We start from the raw sequence: 14568 nt of genomic DNA on the forward strand, positions 1-14568 counted from the left end.
ATTTAAGAGCATGGCAGGGTCCCCGCAGAACTCCACCGAGCAGGGATCCAGCCAGGCCAGGCAAGAGGGTTCCAGCGAGCAGCTACAGCCTTACTCCAGCTCCACTCCCGAGAGGAGCCTTTTCTCTCCAGAAAACAACCGTGACATGGTGAATAGTTCTTTACACAAAATCATTAATTCTTAGTGATCAGCTAAGTTTTATTTTTCCAAACTTTCTAATGAGGGTACCCTACACTACCAACAGTCCCATTACCTTCACCAAGATTTCCTGGGGAGAAATGCTGCACTAAGGAGGGATACACACATTCTGGCCCTTAATGGCATTAACATGCAATGACTAATGAAAAATTCTGCATTTTGGTTTTAAACACACAATATTGCCCCTATAGCAAAACCCAAGGAAATGATGGCTTATGTACTCTTTGGGCAAACAGAGTCATCAAAGACTTCATCTTCAGATCCAGAATTTTCTTCATCAGACTCTTCACTGGTGGGCTCTTCATCATTCTCTTCATTCTCATCTTCTTCACCTGGAATAAAAGAACAGTACTGCTGGCCTGCAGAACATCCCCAGACCCACTAGCAGTGCATTATGCCCATGTGCTGGTGAGCGCAATCCCATTAATCCACAAAAAGTCAGCCTGGTAATATGTGAATCCAAGCACCTTGTGCCTATTGCATTGATCTGACCATTTCACAGAAAGAAAAAAAAAAAAGAAAAAATTAAGGAGAGAGATCACCTAGTAGTGCCAAAGGCATGTTTTTGTGACTTCCTTCAATAATATTTCCTCTCTTTGTATGCTAGGAATTTAAACCTTGTGGGTTTACCATTCTGCTACAGAGATTAATCAGTCAATATGGAGGCACAAAACTGTCACAAAAGCATCATTAGTGTCTGTGCTTTTTGCTAATCATGTCCCACTTGAAATCAAAAGCCAGTTCAGAGCAACAGCACAAGTATTTTAGCTCAGTAAGACTGCCTAGCCTTAACAGTTTAAAACCGAGTCACTGAGATAAATGAAATCCTTTCATGATGTTTAGTCCTGTGACTAATAGATGATTGCAGATTAGGTCTATGATCTCTCATTAGTCAATGGACAGATTAAAGGAGAATGTCATGAACGTGGCAGACTAATCACTTATCCATAGCTCCCATTGGCACAGCATAGGAAGTACCTATTTAAAGCTTTGCCTCTTCTTCATACCAATTATCAGTCCTCAATAGTGACTTACAGGAAATAAATTACAGGAGTTGTCACGTAGTCATGTTAGAGACTGAGTTACATCATTATCATTCAAGGTGGTTGCCACAGAACGTGGGTCAGTGTATAACCAAAGCTGGGTAGGTCTGACCTACGTTTTTTTGAGTTGAGTTCAGTGTTGCGGGTACCCAGGGCTCTAGCTAGACTGAGACATTTACTTGACCACATGGACATATGTGTAACAAATCCATAAAACAAAAGGAACAGTATCTCCAACCTGTTTCTCTTCCTTCTTTTTTTTCCATGCACTTGATTTTCTTCTTCAGAACCTTGGTCAGAAACTCATTGTTTTCTCCAAGGGATGCTTGGAAGTTGTCATAAAGAGCTTTCTCACATTCCTGAAGCTTTGCAATCTCACACTTTCTATCTTCCATCTGTGCAAGGTAGCTGTTCAGTTTTGACTAAACAAATTAAAAACCCACTTTACTTAAAAGGTACAACCCTCATATGTGTATACAGGATGTACTTGTGAAGATCTGGAAATGCAAATCTTGCCTTTCTCTCTTTAAACCCATGCTTAAATCAAGAAAAAACCTTTAAGTATGCTCTTAAATTCAAGTATATGATTTATCACTTGTTCCACATCATGCTGTACCTATGAAAATACAATTGTTAAGATTAGGAAAAGATTAACTTTTGAAAGTTAAAAGCAACCATCCTAGCTTGATCATCAAGAGTTTCTTGGTTTTCAAAATTTAGTACTGGATGCTGGATCAGTGCTAAAATAGAGCAAAGAGATGCCACCATTTACTTTAGGGCTTGCTTTTGTTTCAAGCCATGCATTAGTGGTAGTTAAATCCTGAGACACGGGGCCTACTTACCTGCATGGCCTCCTGCTCACTGATTAGGGTGTTAACACGCCCCTGGAGAAGGTTCTCAAGGTTCTCAAGGTTCTTCAGGATAAACAGCTCTTCATACCACGTGATACAGCGCAGGTCAGCACTTTTCATCTGCACATCCAGCTTCAATTTCTTGTGCCGCAGAAAGCAAAGTTCAGCATCAAAGTTGATCACCAGTGCATTCATCTGGAGCATATGAGAGAGTCAAATGAGGAACAGGGAAAGTATCAGGGGTGGAGCTAAACCTGTGAAGCTATAGAAAGGAGCAGAAGGGAAAAATTCTCTCTGCCAAATCAACAACTAAGCACTGAAGTGCTTAGAAAGACAAAGTTAACCGCAAAGGTGTCTTCATTCTCAGCATAACAGTAAAAGAATCACCAGGGCTTCACAGGAATGTTTCACTGCATCCCACTCCACCCCACAAGTATTTTACTCTTCAGAGAATGTTTCACAGTAGCCTGAAGTAGTTCATGTAACAACCCCAGATGTAGCAGTAAATACATCTTCTGCCTTCACAGACTTCTTTCACAACACCTGGCAGCTCTCCCCTTAGATATTTAACAGGTATTTACCAGCAGCCTTTTTGATAGTCTCTCAAAACCTTCACACACATGAACACAAGCGTGTCTGTGTTGGGGTAGACCACAGAGCCAATGGTCATAGTAGAATTTAAAGATGGTAGGAAACAAAGCAAAAAAGTGAAGAGAGGTTGCCACGCTCCTCTCTGTGCCCTCCTCAACTCTGACTCAGGGACAGCCTGAGCTTGAAGCAGTATGTTTGTGTTCAACAGCTTTGGATGGATTTTTCTTCCAGACTTTATCACACTATAGCTTCCCCCACATCCTAACACTGAGTTCCAAAGCTTAGTTATTGTCAGATAGGAAAATTATTTCCATTTGCATGTCTCAAGCTTTCTGTGCGACCATTTCATTTGATATCTCTCCTTCTTTTACGAGATGATTCCCACTCTCTTTTTCTATGCTATTCATAATTTTATCACCTGTGTAACACAACCCTTTCAGCTGCCCCTTTTTCAGGCCAAAGATACTTTATCCATTTAGATGTGCCTTTTAAAGAAGCTTTTCCACAGCTAAGCATCTTGGTTACTCTCTTCTTTTGTACCTTTTCTAATTCTACAAAATCATTTTTGAGACCAAAGGGTCAGGACTACAGTTATTTAAGCGCTGAGAACATCATGAATCTACAAAGTTGTAGGAATGCTCCTTTTTTACCTCTTCATCACTTTTTAAGTAATTTCTAACATTTTACCAGTCTTTATTGCCCACTAAGCTCTTAGTTTTATAGAGCAATCAATAAGAAATCTAAGATCTGTTTTTCAAGCAGTAATAGTCAGCACACAGGTCACAGTTAGGGATTTATACTGATGCACACTAAATTTGCCACAGACAGCATCTTCCTGAACTTTGGAAAGGCAAGAGTGGCTGCAACCCTGAGATGGAAAGGGGTTTGGTTTTATTTCTGATGCAGTGGTGTTGCTCAAACTGACAAAAATATTTGGTTTCCTACCTTTTTAATCAAGGTCTCCTGCAAGTATAGATTTTTTATCTTCTCCCTCTTTAAAATTTCCAGTTCCATTTCTGCTGGCTCTGCCTTCTCAATCTCAAAAACCTCTCGTTGCTCTGTGACCACAGATGATGCTATTCTCATCGGGTGTGCACCTGCAGCCTGTGCCATGGGGCCAGTCTCTTTAATGGAAGGAGCTTGAAGAATCACATGCCTAAATGCACGAGATTCCAATTGTTCCTGGAGGTTTGCCTTGGCCTCTTGCTCCTCTTTGAACTTCAGAAGGGTGTCACTGTCATACTCAAATTTTTTTTCAGGAACCTCATCTGGGTGTAACTGAGGGATCGGGGGAAGAGGGAGACATTCTGATAAATCCAAGGATGTCTGAATGGATTTCAATTCTTGCATTAAACGCTTGATTTCATCAATAATAGAAATCTTGAGATCCCTCAAAGACATGATCTCTTTGTTCATATTCGCTTTCCTCTTATGGATCTGCAAAGGAAAAACAATTCCAGTAGGATTCTCCAGGAACACTTACATAGTAACTGGTCTTCCCCAACACAGGAAATGGTTAAGAGGCTTTTGTACTGACTTTCCTTCTTTCCATGTTAGCTTTCTTTTCTGTACCATCTCCACACATTAGCATTTTTAAACAGCTGTCTTTCAGTCTGTGGTTTTACAAAAATCTTTAGAACTACCCCTCTTCCTCTCATTGACAGAAAACAGCAAAGGTGTAAGAAAGGAAGTGAGGCTTCCCCGTTCTCTCAGTTCCTGACTTGATTGTGAGTTTCTTGACATGAGATGTTGAAGCAATGCAGAAAGCAGACAGAGGCTGTGAAAGCAAGCTGTGGGCTTTAGAGGATTAGTCATTTGGGCTGTCTCTCAAATACAGAGAGTACCTCAGCTTTGATATATGGCCCTGTTTTCAGGCATACAGCACAAACAATACACTGCTAAAGAAAATCAGATTTAAGACTTTTGCAAAGCAAGCTTCCATCCCCAAGACAAAGAAAAAAAACAAAAACCAAAACTGAGAGGCCCTTTACTGTACACACTACCAAACAGAGCTGCACAGAAATCTAAACTTCTTTGACACGGTCTATGAAACAAAGCTGTTATCTCATATAACCTCAAAGATACTGAAGCAGTCCTCTACAAATGTAGGTTCTGGAAGGCAGATGTGACTCTTGTCTTTTACTTGTGATGATGAAGCTGAAATCACAGCTACTGCAGGTGGTTAGACATGGAACAAATTTCTGAATTTTCAAAGTATAGTAGATAACTATTAAGAGCAAGAAAGTATAGTAGATAACTATTAAGAGCAAGAAGGTAACGTTCTGTTGGATGCTTTTGGATTTCATACAAGCCACTAGATGTCTAAAACAAATTCTCTCCAGGCCCTCCAGCTAACCAGGGTCCCAAAGTCAACTCAGAAAACTTCGGTATCAGTTAAATAATTTTTTCTCCAACTCAAGATGAAGATGCACTAATCTGAGAAGTGACACTTAGATGTCAGAGCAGGGAATTAAACAGCCAAGTGCAGTAAAACCTATTTGTAATAATTTGTTTGCATCTTGCTTGGCCCATAGGCAGACCTCAGTGATAATTCTGTACTCAGAATTCAGAAATAATAATTCTGTTCAGCAGCATTAATTATCTGGATGATGGGGCAAAGTGCACCCTCAGCAAGTCTGCTGATAATGCAGAACTCGGACGAGTGGCTGACACACCAGAGGGTTGTGCTGCTGCCCAGAGGAGCAGGCTGGAGAGATGGGCTGACAGCAACCTCATGAAGTTCAACCAGTGGAAGTGCAAAGTCTTGCATCTGGAGAGGAACAACCCCACGCACCGGTACCTGCTGGGGGCTGAGCAGCTGGAAAGCAATTTTGCAGAAAAGAACCTGGGGCTCTTGGTGGACACCAAGTGAACCACGAGCCAGCAATGTGTCCTTGTCACAAAGAGGGCTAAAGACTATCCTGGAGTGCCTTAGGGAGGGCTGGCACTGGTCAAGAGAGGTGATGATCCCTCCTCAGCAGTGGCAAGGTCACAGCTGGAATGCTGTGTCCAGTTCTAGGCTCCCCAGGACAGGAGAGATGGTGCTCCTGTGAGGAAAGGCTGAGCAAGCTGGGATTGTTCAGCCTGGAGAAGGCTTGGAGAGGGGTGGATCTCATCAACATATATAAATAGTTAAAGGGAGGGTGCAAAGAGGATGAAGCCAGGCTCTTTTCAGTGGTGCCCAGTGACTGGTAAGAGGAGATGGGTACAAATTGAAACACAGGAGATTCCCTCTGAACATCAGGAAACACTTTTTACTGTGAGGGTGACTGAGCACTGGCACAGATTGACCAGTAGGGTTGTGGGGACTCCATCCTTGAAGATATTAAAAAGCCATGTGGACACAGTCCTGAGCAATCTGCTCTAGACGGACCTGCTTGAGCAGAGGGTTTGGACTAGGTTACCATCAGAAGCATCTTCCAACTTCAATCATCCTTGTGATTCTGTGAAAAGGAGATGCTGTATTAATTTACTCTTTTCACATGAAATAATAATTGAATGTGATCTAACTATTATATTTGGCAGAAACTTCTCTGATCTTTATAAAAGAAAACAACCCTATAAACCAACCACCTGAAATAACTGGAATTCTTCATCTGCATAAACATGGAACTTACAACAAGAACTATTCCCTTTGTTTGTACTGGCTTGTCCTACTGAGTTAGGTTAATCACTAGGTATCTGGTAACATCAGCACAACAATGAAGTACTGGAGCCCAAGCATGAGATTAAAACAATCAACAAATTTCCTGAGACTGTACCATTGCTTCTGTATATCTTAGACCTGGCTATGAAAGCAACTCAGCCTAGAGGTTGCCTGAGATTAAGCAACGAGTTCATGAGGATAAGACTGGAGAAAATTCAAGGCCGCTGAAAGCATAACTTACACTTCGCCAGACAAATATAAACCATGAAGTGAAGAGGCTCTTCTGTCAGTAAGCAGGGCAAGAAATAAGCCTTTCTACCAAAAAGCAACTAGACAGTTCCAAGTTCAGTAGATATATTTCCTCATTGTTCTTTTAGCTAAAGAAATTTGTCACTCTTTCATTTTATCTGGCTGGAGTGCAAAAAACAGCTCCTGTGAGAGGAAGGACAGGGGAAAGAAGTCACAAGGAAAGCAAGAGAGATACTGCACAACATTTGAGCTTCTTGTGTCTTTGTGGTTAAAAGATGTGTTGTAGCTGTAGGAGTCTGATCACAGAAAGGTGGCTCCAAAAGACCTGGTTTCTCTGGAAGATACCAATGCTTAGGACACAGCAGCAGCGAGTGCCAAAGTGCAAATATGGAGAGGCCACACTAGAAACACCTGTCCTTGCTCACATCTGGTTTTGTAAAGGTATTTCAAGGCAGGGGTTATTTAACTCAGTGTTTTAAGGAAAGCATACCAGTTACTAGACAATAAGACTTCTTGAAGAATTCAAAGACAGATGTTCCTGCTGAAGTACTAGAAAAGGCAAATTCTCTTTCTCACTTAAAAAGAGCCAGCTGTGAGTTATCCTGGATTGATTCAGGTTTGAGTTTGGTGAAGCACTAACAGTTCACAAGAGAAAGGCTGATTTTTAACCAAAGCTGACTCAACACAGTCTGTCCTTGAAGGCCTTTTCCCACATCCACTTTGATTTCCTTTCACAAAATTTCTTCAGTTACTAATACACTATTCTCTCTCCCCAAAAAAGGGGGAAATATACACATCAATGAATCAGTTTACATACCAACATTTCCAGGGATGTAAGCTGCATCACCTTCTTCTCAGTGTTCATTTGCTTGTGTTCAGGGACTCTGTAGTTAGGGGCAGTCTTCAGCTTATAACATCCCATATCTTCCTGGGCTTCTTTGATGTCCTCAGCATCTTTGGGATTCTCATAGTCATCACTAGGTTTGCTCTTGTACCTGGTAGGTACAAAACAAAGCTTAACTTTAAGAGAGAAAGCAGAAAGATGAATGAACAGAGTCATTTCATACCTTCTGATTTGTGCAGCAAGGCTTGGGAGGTGAGCTAGGGATCAACACACCTCTTTCAGAAAAGAACAGCTACTTTGGGAAGAATATCCTTGCACATTTGAATGAAAACCTCAGATTTTTTTTCCCCCCAAGAAATCTTTTAACATAGATCCACCATGGGACAGGTTAAACCTTTACAATTGCACTGAGTTCTGGGTTTAGTGAGTACATGATGCTCTCAACCTCAGAGAGTCATGTGTCAACACTCCACCAGCCCGTAGCATAGAATATCTGACCCTACTCTATAAACACTTAATAACCTTAAAAACCTTGTATTCTGACCCTATATTGGTCCCATTCCCCATAATTCATCTCCTAATGAAGAACTTCTTACTTCCAGGAGCATTCAAAGGTGTCTCGTCCCCCTTTCTTGCCTGTCAAGTTAAAGACCAGTACAGAGCACAAAGGCATAACACAAACACTCACACAGTGGCTGTGATGTTAGCACAGCTGACCTAACCTAGCTGTTAATAGCATCTACTCTGTGTGGTGCCAGCAGGGTTAACAGAGTTGACTTAATGTCTAGGTTTCCCTCAGTCATGTCCAATTTAGATATCTTTTTACTCCCTAGCTGAAGATGCAGCTACATAAATGAAGCTTTTTAATATTTTAGAAAAAACATAGAAACTAACTGAAAGATTTTAATGCTCTATTGAGACTCAGAAATACATGAAAACTCATCTATTTTAATTACAACCACTAGGAATATAAAGTCTAGGCAGAGATATTATAGTGCCATTTGACAGCTAAATAGCATTACTTGACCTCAGACCAGAAGCAGAACCAAAAAGGCATAGAGTCCAATTCAAGACTCACAATTCATCCCACTCTGCCTTCCTCTTCATGATCTTCACTTCCATCTCATCAGATTTCTCAACAATTCTTCTGATTTGCTCATGTTTGCTTTCTATATAATGTGTTGTTGGCTTTCGGACCTCTGACATCTTCAGCTTTTCATTCTCGCCCTCGAAAATTCTATCATCTGGACCAAAAAATAACCAGATGAAGATGTAAATACCATGCAGCACAACACAGTCCCAACTACTGGAAACCCCCTGGGATGGTTCATGTAGAGCTGGTGTTGATCAGTATAGTTCCAGTGTAGTGGATGATTGGAACATACTTGGGTCTTTTGACTTGACTCTTAGTCACATTCTACCTGAGGAATTAACAGACAATTGCTGAAATACACATGGAAAACTATGTGTGTGTGTGTGTGTGTGTGTATATATATATATATAAAATAATTATAATTTCTTTAGCTTAGACTCAGAAAACAGACAGATGAAAGCCAGAAACCATGATAAGCCTGAAATGGTCATCGTTAGCCCTATGCGTACGCCTTGTCTCTGTGATGATCTCCCTTTTTCCTGCTGGTTTACATGCCCATTTAAGTACTGTCCTCTTCCATGATGGGTGTTCCTTATCTTGGTAGCATTTCTCAGACATTGCTAGAAGTCTGTAGGTGGAAATCTGATGATTGCTTTGAATAGCACGAACAACAACAGTGTCAAATTCCAGTGAGTCTTGAAACCTGAAAAGCCAAATTAGACAAAACTGTCTGATGTCAGTAGGCACAACCCACCATTTTACCTGGACTAAAAGGACATGAATAATGTAGTTTACTTACTGCACATACAATCATTACATGTAAATACACAAGTCAGTAAGTAATATTATGACATCTGACACTATCTATTGACTTTTATCCAATCTAGGAATGGAGTTGCTCAAGAATAAACATATTAAGACCTCTCCCAATATTAAAACTTACACCAGGTTCTTCATGAGAATATCTTCCATCTTCCATTAAGGACTGATTAAAACCATATTCATTCAAGTCTTTTTCCCAATCACACTTCGTGTGCCTAAGGTGGTTTTGTTATTGTGTATAATTTCTATTGTGTATTTATTTTTAGGAATTCATCTTTTGGCATATACTTAGATTTAAGAAAAACAAACCAAAAATGCACCTTGCGCTTAAACTTGTGTTCTTGAGAAAGTTCAGTTCACAACTTTAAACCATATAGGGAACACTGTTAGCAATGACACTAAAATATCTGACAGACGTGCAACATGCCTGAAAAACAGAGGTTCACTTCACAGGTTGTTCTTTAAAGTTTCAGTAAGAGTTCTTGGTTCTTACCGAACCTGCTGGAAAACCCCAGGGAAACTTAGTCTCAGAAAACCTCCCTATTTTCTAAACATATAAGTTCTCTAAATATATAAGTGAATTAAAATGAAGCTCCTTCCTTGATTTGAATATCTTAATTTTTATCAAAGATTCAAAACAAGTAAGTACACCCAAATATCAATATATGCTCTGGTGTGTATTCTGAATAAAGTAAAACTAGAGCCATAACAGAACGGAAGAAATATTGATTATATGAGGGGAAAAAAAAAAAGCAACACATTCTCTTTTACTGTGGCAGGTACAACTTTGTAAATGAAGAGTCCCATGCAAGGTTAGAGAGAAAAGTGGTACTTACTGATTTTGTAGTTTCTGCAGTCCAATCAAGTGTTTCTCATGCTCCCAAGCCAGCTCCTTTCGCACTAACAGGATTCTCTGTGCTGCCTGTCTGTCCAGCTCCTCAAAGATCCTATGGTCCATCTCATACTGCTGAAGACAGACAGAAAACCCAGCATCCTATTATCTTGGCTACTAGGTTTTGGTAATAAATATTTTTGCCCAGTGACAGAGTTCCATGCACATCAACAGAATCCTTTATTTCAAGAGCTATTCACATCTCCACAGAGGATCACATTTTTCCCGCTTACTTCTTAAATGGCACAAATCATCAGCTGTGATTCAGAAATCCCAGAAAATTATATATTCATAGAACTACCTTAATGCAAAGAGCTGGACATCTTTGGTGCCAACCAACATAGGGTGCCAGCATAGGGTAGGAACATTTTAGAAGATGCCTCTGAAGGCAAACAACCCTTATAAAAAACAGAAATACCTCTTTGTGCAGCTGCATGTGCTTGGGCAATTCCTGATTCTTTTGAAGAAGAGAGAGAAACTCATGCCTCAGTACAATTAACTCCTCTCTTTTATTCTTTTTTTTTTCTTCAGCTTCCTTCATTATCCGTTCATATTCCTTTTTCTGTTTGACTTCCTCAATACTGAAAATACATACAAAAGGAAATAGTGTTATCTCAACAGAAGAAAGATTACCTTTTAGATTTTCTTGACAGCCTTAAACTCCCAATGATCTCAATGGCTCTTAGGATAACTTAGAAAGGAATCATCTTCCTGTTTATTTGTACAGTCCTAACATTGTGGGGCTTTGACCTTGACCATGTGTTGTCTCTGTAGTCTGAAGTGAGCAGAGTACCATATCCAAATTAGTACCACAGAAAAATAAATGAAATGGAGGCAAAGGCTGAAAAAGCTTTGTGTGTAACAAGGAAATGACCCAAGTTCAGGGTGATCAATTTCTCCCTCCTCTTAGGGAAAAAGAAATATGTTGTATGAAGAAAGAGCTACCAATACTTGAAAATCTCTTTCATTGTTATCCAAGCAACTCTTACTTGTAGGCACTGGGATCCTCAATGTCTTCAGTAGCCTTCTCCTTCTCAAGACCACTCTGGAATAAAAAGTGTTGTCTTGCCTTTAAACAAGCAATAAGAGTTTCAACAGACAATAAAGCTTTTACAAATATTAAGACAGAAGTCCCATTGCCTCTCACAGAACCAAAAGAAACCTTCATGATCAATATTGCTACACGGGCCTTAAATAGCAGGTTTTAATGTTTCAAGAAGAAAAAGCAAATAAGTTGGTTTTCATGTAAAAGAATTAATGAAGCATAGTTCTTGGGGACAGAGAATATAAATCCTATATCCTTCCCATCAACGTTAACCATTACATCATTGCTTGTCCTAACTTCACTCTGTCCCATAACATTTTTGGTTCTCTACCCCCCAAACCCAATCCTCTTGTCTCCCCTCACTGCCACGTTGACAAGAGACAACATATCCTGGGCTAATTCCAAGTTACATGTGTAATTAATCTGGTTTGCTTCTGCCGACTGCATAATGGGGTTCACAATTATTAGCTGTGAAGAATGACAGATGGATGGACACTGCAGTCGCACAAGCCTCATTTCCCTAGGCAATCATGCTCAAAAAAAAAAAAAAAAAAAGGGGGGGGGGGGGGGGGGAGGCCTATCACCCTACAGTGAATACAGTCATACTAAATTGATCTGTAATTTAACTCAATTAGTTTCAAAGGATTTGTATTTGATTCTCTAAGAATCTCATTAAGTTTAATGAAGATGGAATTTTTTTAATCTTCCACATGACTTAAAACTAGAATAGATAATGAAGATATACTTTGATAAGGGAAAACTCTATTAGGATGGTCATTAAGGAATGTTGTTAGCCTGAATAATAGAAATCAACCATAAAGATCTTTATATAGAGCTACTTATATACTCAAAATGATAAACCTGTACATATGCTTTATAATTGTACATTAATCACTGCTTGTAATACTGGAGCTAGCAAGGCTCTGATATCACATGTTCCAATCATTCACTTAATTTAAATAAAATAATTTTGAGTCTATTCTCAGTGCTATATATTCTCATGATACTGGTAAAGAATTCCATGAACAATTTAACTAAATGACCAAAAATCACAATTTCCTCTCTGTCTTCCCTCATCAAGCATCTTTCAAAACATAGTTACCAACAAATACTAAAAAGTTTAATTTGTTCTATGTTGACATTTTCAAGATTTTTACACTGTACTAAACGTCTATCTACTCAATTCATTGTGCACAATAGCACTTCTTGACTCAACAGGTCTCACTACTTCTTTCAAGTTATATTTGTTTAACTCAGACGATATTTTTTAACAATTCAGTAAAGTCTGAACCTTTTCAGTAGTGTAGCTGACACTTCTCTGTTCTTGTGTATTATCAGTAGAACTGTTTTTGAGTTCTAGGTGTCAGCTGTTTAGACATGCTGAAGGTGATGAGCTCTATGGTAATTACACAACACCTGCAAAATCATTACTACTAATGCTGTCCAAGAGTGAAAGAAGAACAGGACCAGCATCATGCTGTGCTATTTTGCAAATTTAAAAAAAATCCAACTTGGGAATTGCACATTAATGGTACTAGATGCATGGAGAAACTACACATTCGGTATTCTCCAACATTATTTCTAGAATCCCCTTTCAGAGCATAATCATACTGGAATTAAATGTAAGACAGGTATTAAGTATGACAAATCCTTGTGGTTCTTTCGTTCTAGGAATGTGCATGATTACACCTTTGAGTGGGAAAAGACTAGTAGAATATTACATATGGACAACACATACTATGTTTATTTGGAGAAAAACACAAATCATTGAAAAGGAACAATGCAGTCATAGTGCCTGTTCATTAGGGAATGTTTTGCAAGAGCTATTCTTCCAAATTGTTTGGGAAACCTCAGCTTTTGCTGTGAAAGATCTATGATGCCAAAAAACAGAACTGCATTTTGCCCATCTGCAGTAGTTGCATAGTAAACAGGCCTAATCCAGTGCAAGAGACTTACCCTAGGAGAAGGGATTTTGGCTTTTAGCTCTCTGTGAACATCCTCTGGAGACAAGATGTTGAAAGTAAAAATGTTTCCATCTCCACCACAGGTAATTAAAAATCTCTCATCATAACTGGAACAGATCCCCTTGATCTGGCCATAATCATTGTCATGTACATTGAAGCACCAGTATTCCTTCAGGGTATTCACTGAGAGGTCTTGATCTTGGAGAGGATAAGCACGCAGTGCACCATTCTGCATCCCACAGAACATCAGTAGTCTGCTGGTACTGTCAAATAAGCAATGAGAAACAGTAATAGCAGGCAACTTGTAACAGCTAAGGCCACAGCTCAACACACAATACTTGAAAGAGCTAATCTAGTTTAATAAATTAAAGGGTTTTTTTTCCCAAGTTTGCAAGCTGGGAGGCAAAGTATTTGGACCATTTAAAGCATGTGTGATACTACTATAGAATTTTTTCCAGCTAACTGGCTGCTCAGGGATGTTCCAGCATTTGCTGGGTATCATGGAACTGGTCTCAGGCCTGCAGGGTAGCAGACACCAAGTTCAGAGCTAGAAAAGCAGTTTTGCCTCCCTGCTCTCCACCTAGTACAGGTGGTGGTGAACGCAACCAGCTGTAAATTAAAGCCTGAACTAAACCTCCCTCCATAGATGCAGAACATGCTTAGGAATGAACAGGGAACCCAATATTGGGAGTCTGAAAATAGTTCACCCTTTCCATTCATCCAGTTCACAAAATATCCTGAGAAGCCTGTATTCTTTGCACAAGAGAGGTGTACTGATCCCTCCATGTTCTCCTTGAGGGCTAACTGTGTCCTCTCTTTGCTAACTACAAAAAGAACTGCTGTTCTGTAATCACAATTTGCAGAGACTTCTAATGGTTCTCCTGGAGTTCTACAACCTTGAGTCCTAATCAGTACTTAATTAGAAATCAGACATTTTAAATCTTTGAAGGGCTTTTTAAATTACTCTGTCAGACACAGTGCCCAACTGTCTCCATTAGGAATTTTAAGTGAAACTCAGGGCCAGGAAAACCAGAGAGAATTCCTGAATACTAGAGTTGAGCCACAATTAAAAAGGGACAAAGCAGTGTACCCTCCTCCCTTCTAAGTTCAATTTCATTGAGCTTTATCACAAAGTTATCCGCTACACTACAGTGCTTTACCAGAAGGAGATTTGGTGGATGGGATTGTTGTTGGTGTCCCCAATAGGAATCACTTCAAAGGGTTCATCTTTCCTGTTTTCAGGGTCATCTTGGTGATCATGTGAGAATTCACAATGATAGAGGAACCCTGAGTCATAACCACCCTGAAGAGAATGACCATAAGGAAATGG

The 14568-nt window shown here is 39.7% G+C and overlaps 1 protein-coding gene across 1 annotated transcript in view; it reads right to left on the minus strand.

The window, feature by feature from the left end:
* The window catches only part of CFAP44 (cilia and flagella associated protein 44), a 44255-nt gene that overhangs the window by 6292 nt on the left and 23395 nt on the right, over positions 1-14568 (minus strand). The window contains exons 18-29 of the mRNA XM_026859504.1: positions 14399-14541; positions 13231-13501; positions 11219-11274; positions 10648-10810; positions 10174-10304; positions 9025-9218; positions 8501-8666; positions 7396-7573; positions 3629-4120; positions 2084-2287; positions 1480-1663; positions 420-530 (exon numbers count right to left, since the gene is read on the minus strand). Coding sequence (XP_026715305.1) covers positions 420-530; positions 1480-1663; positions 2084-2287; positions 3629-4120; positions 7396-7573; positions 8501-8666; positions 9025-9218; positions 10174-10304; positions 10648-10810; positions 11219-11274; positions 13231-13501; positions 14399-14541 — 2293 coding nt within the window. The remainder of the gene's footprint in view (positions 1-419; positions 531-1479; positions 1664-2083; positions 2288-3628; positions 4121-7395; positions 7574-8500; positions 8667-9024; positions 9219-10173; positions 10305-10647; positions 10811-11218; positions 11275-13230; positions 13502-14398; positions 14542-14568) is intronic.

The sequence above is a fragment of the Athene cunicularia genome (genome assembly GCF_003259725.1).
Source record: "Athene cunicularia isolate RWA chromosome 1 unlocalized genomic scaffold, athCun1 chr1_part1, whole genome shotgun sequence".
NCBI lineage: Eukaryota > Metazoa > Chordata > Aves > Strigiformes > Strigidae > Athene > Athene cunicularia.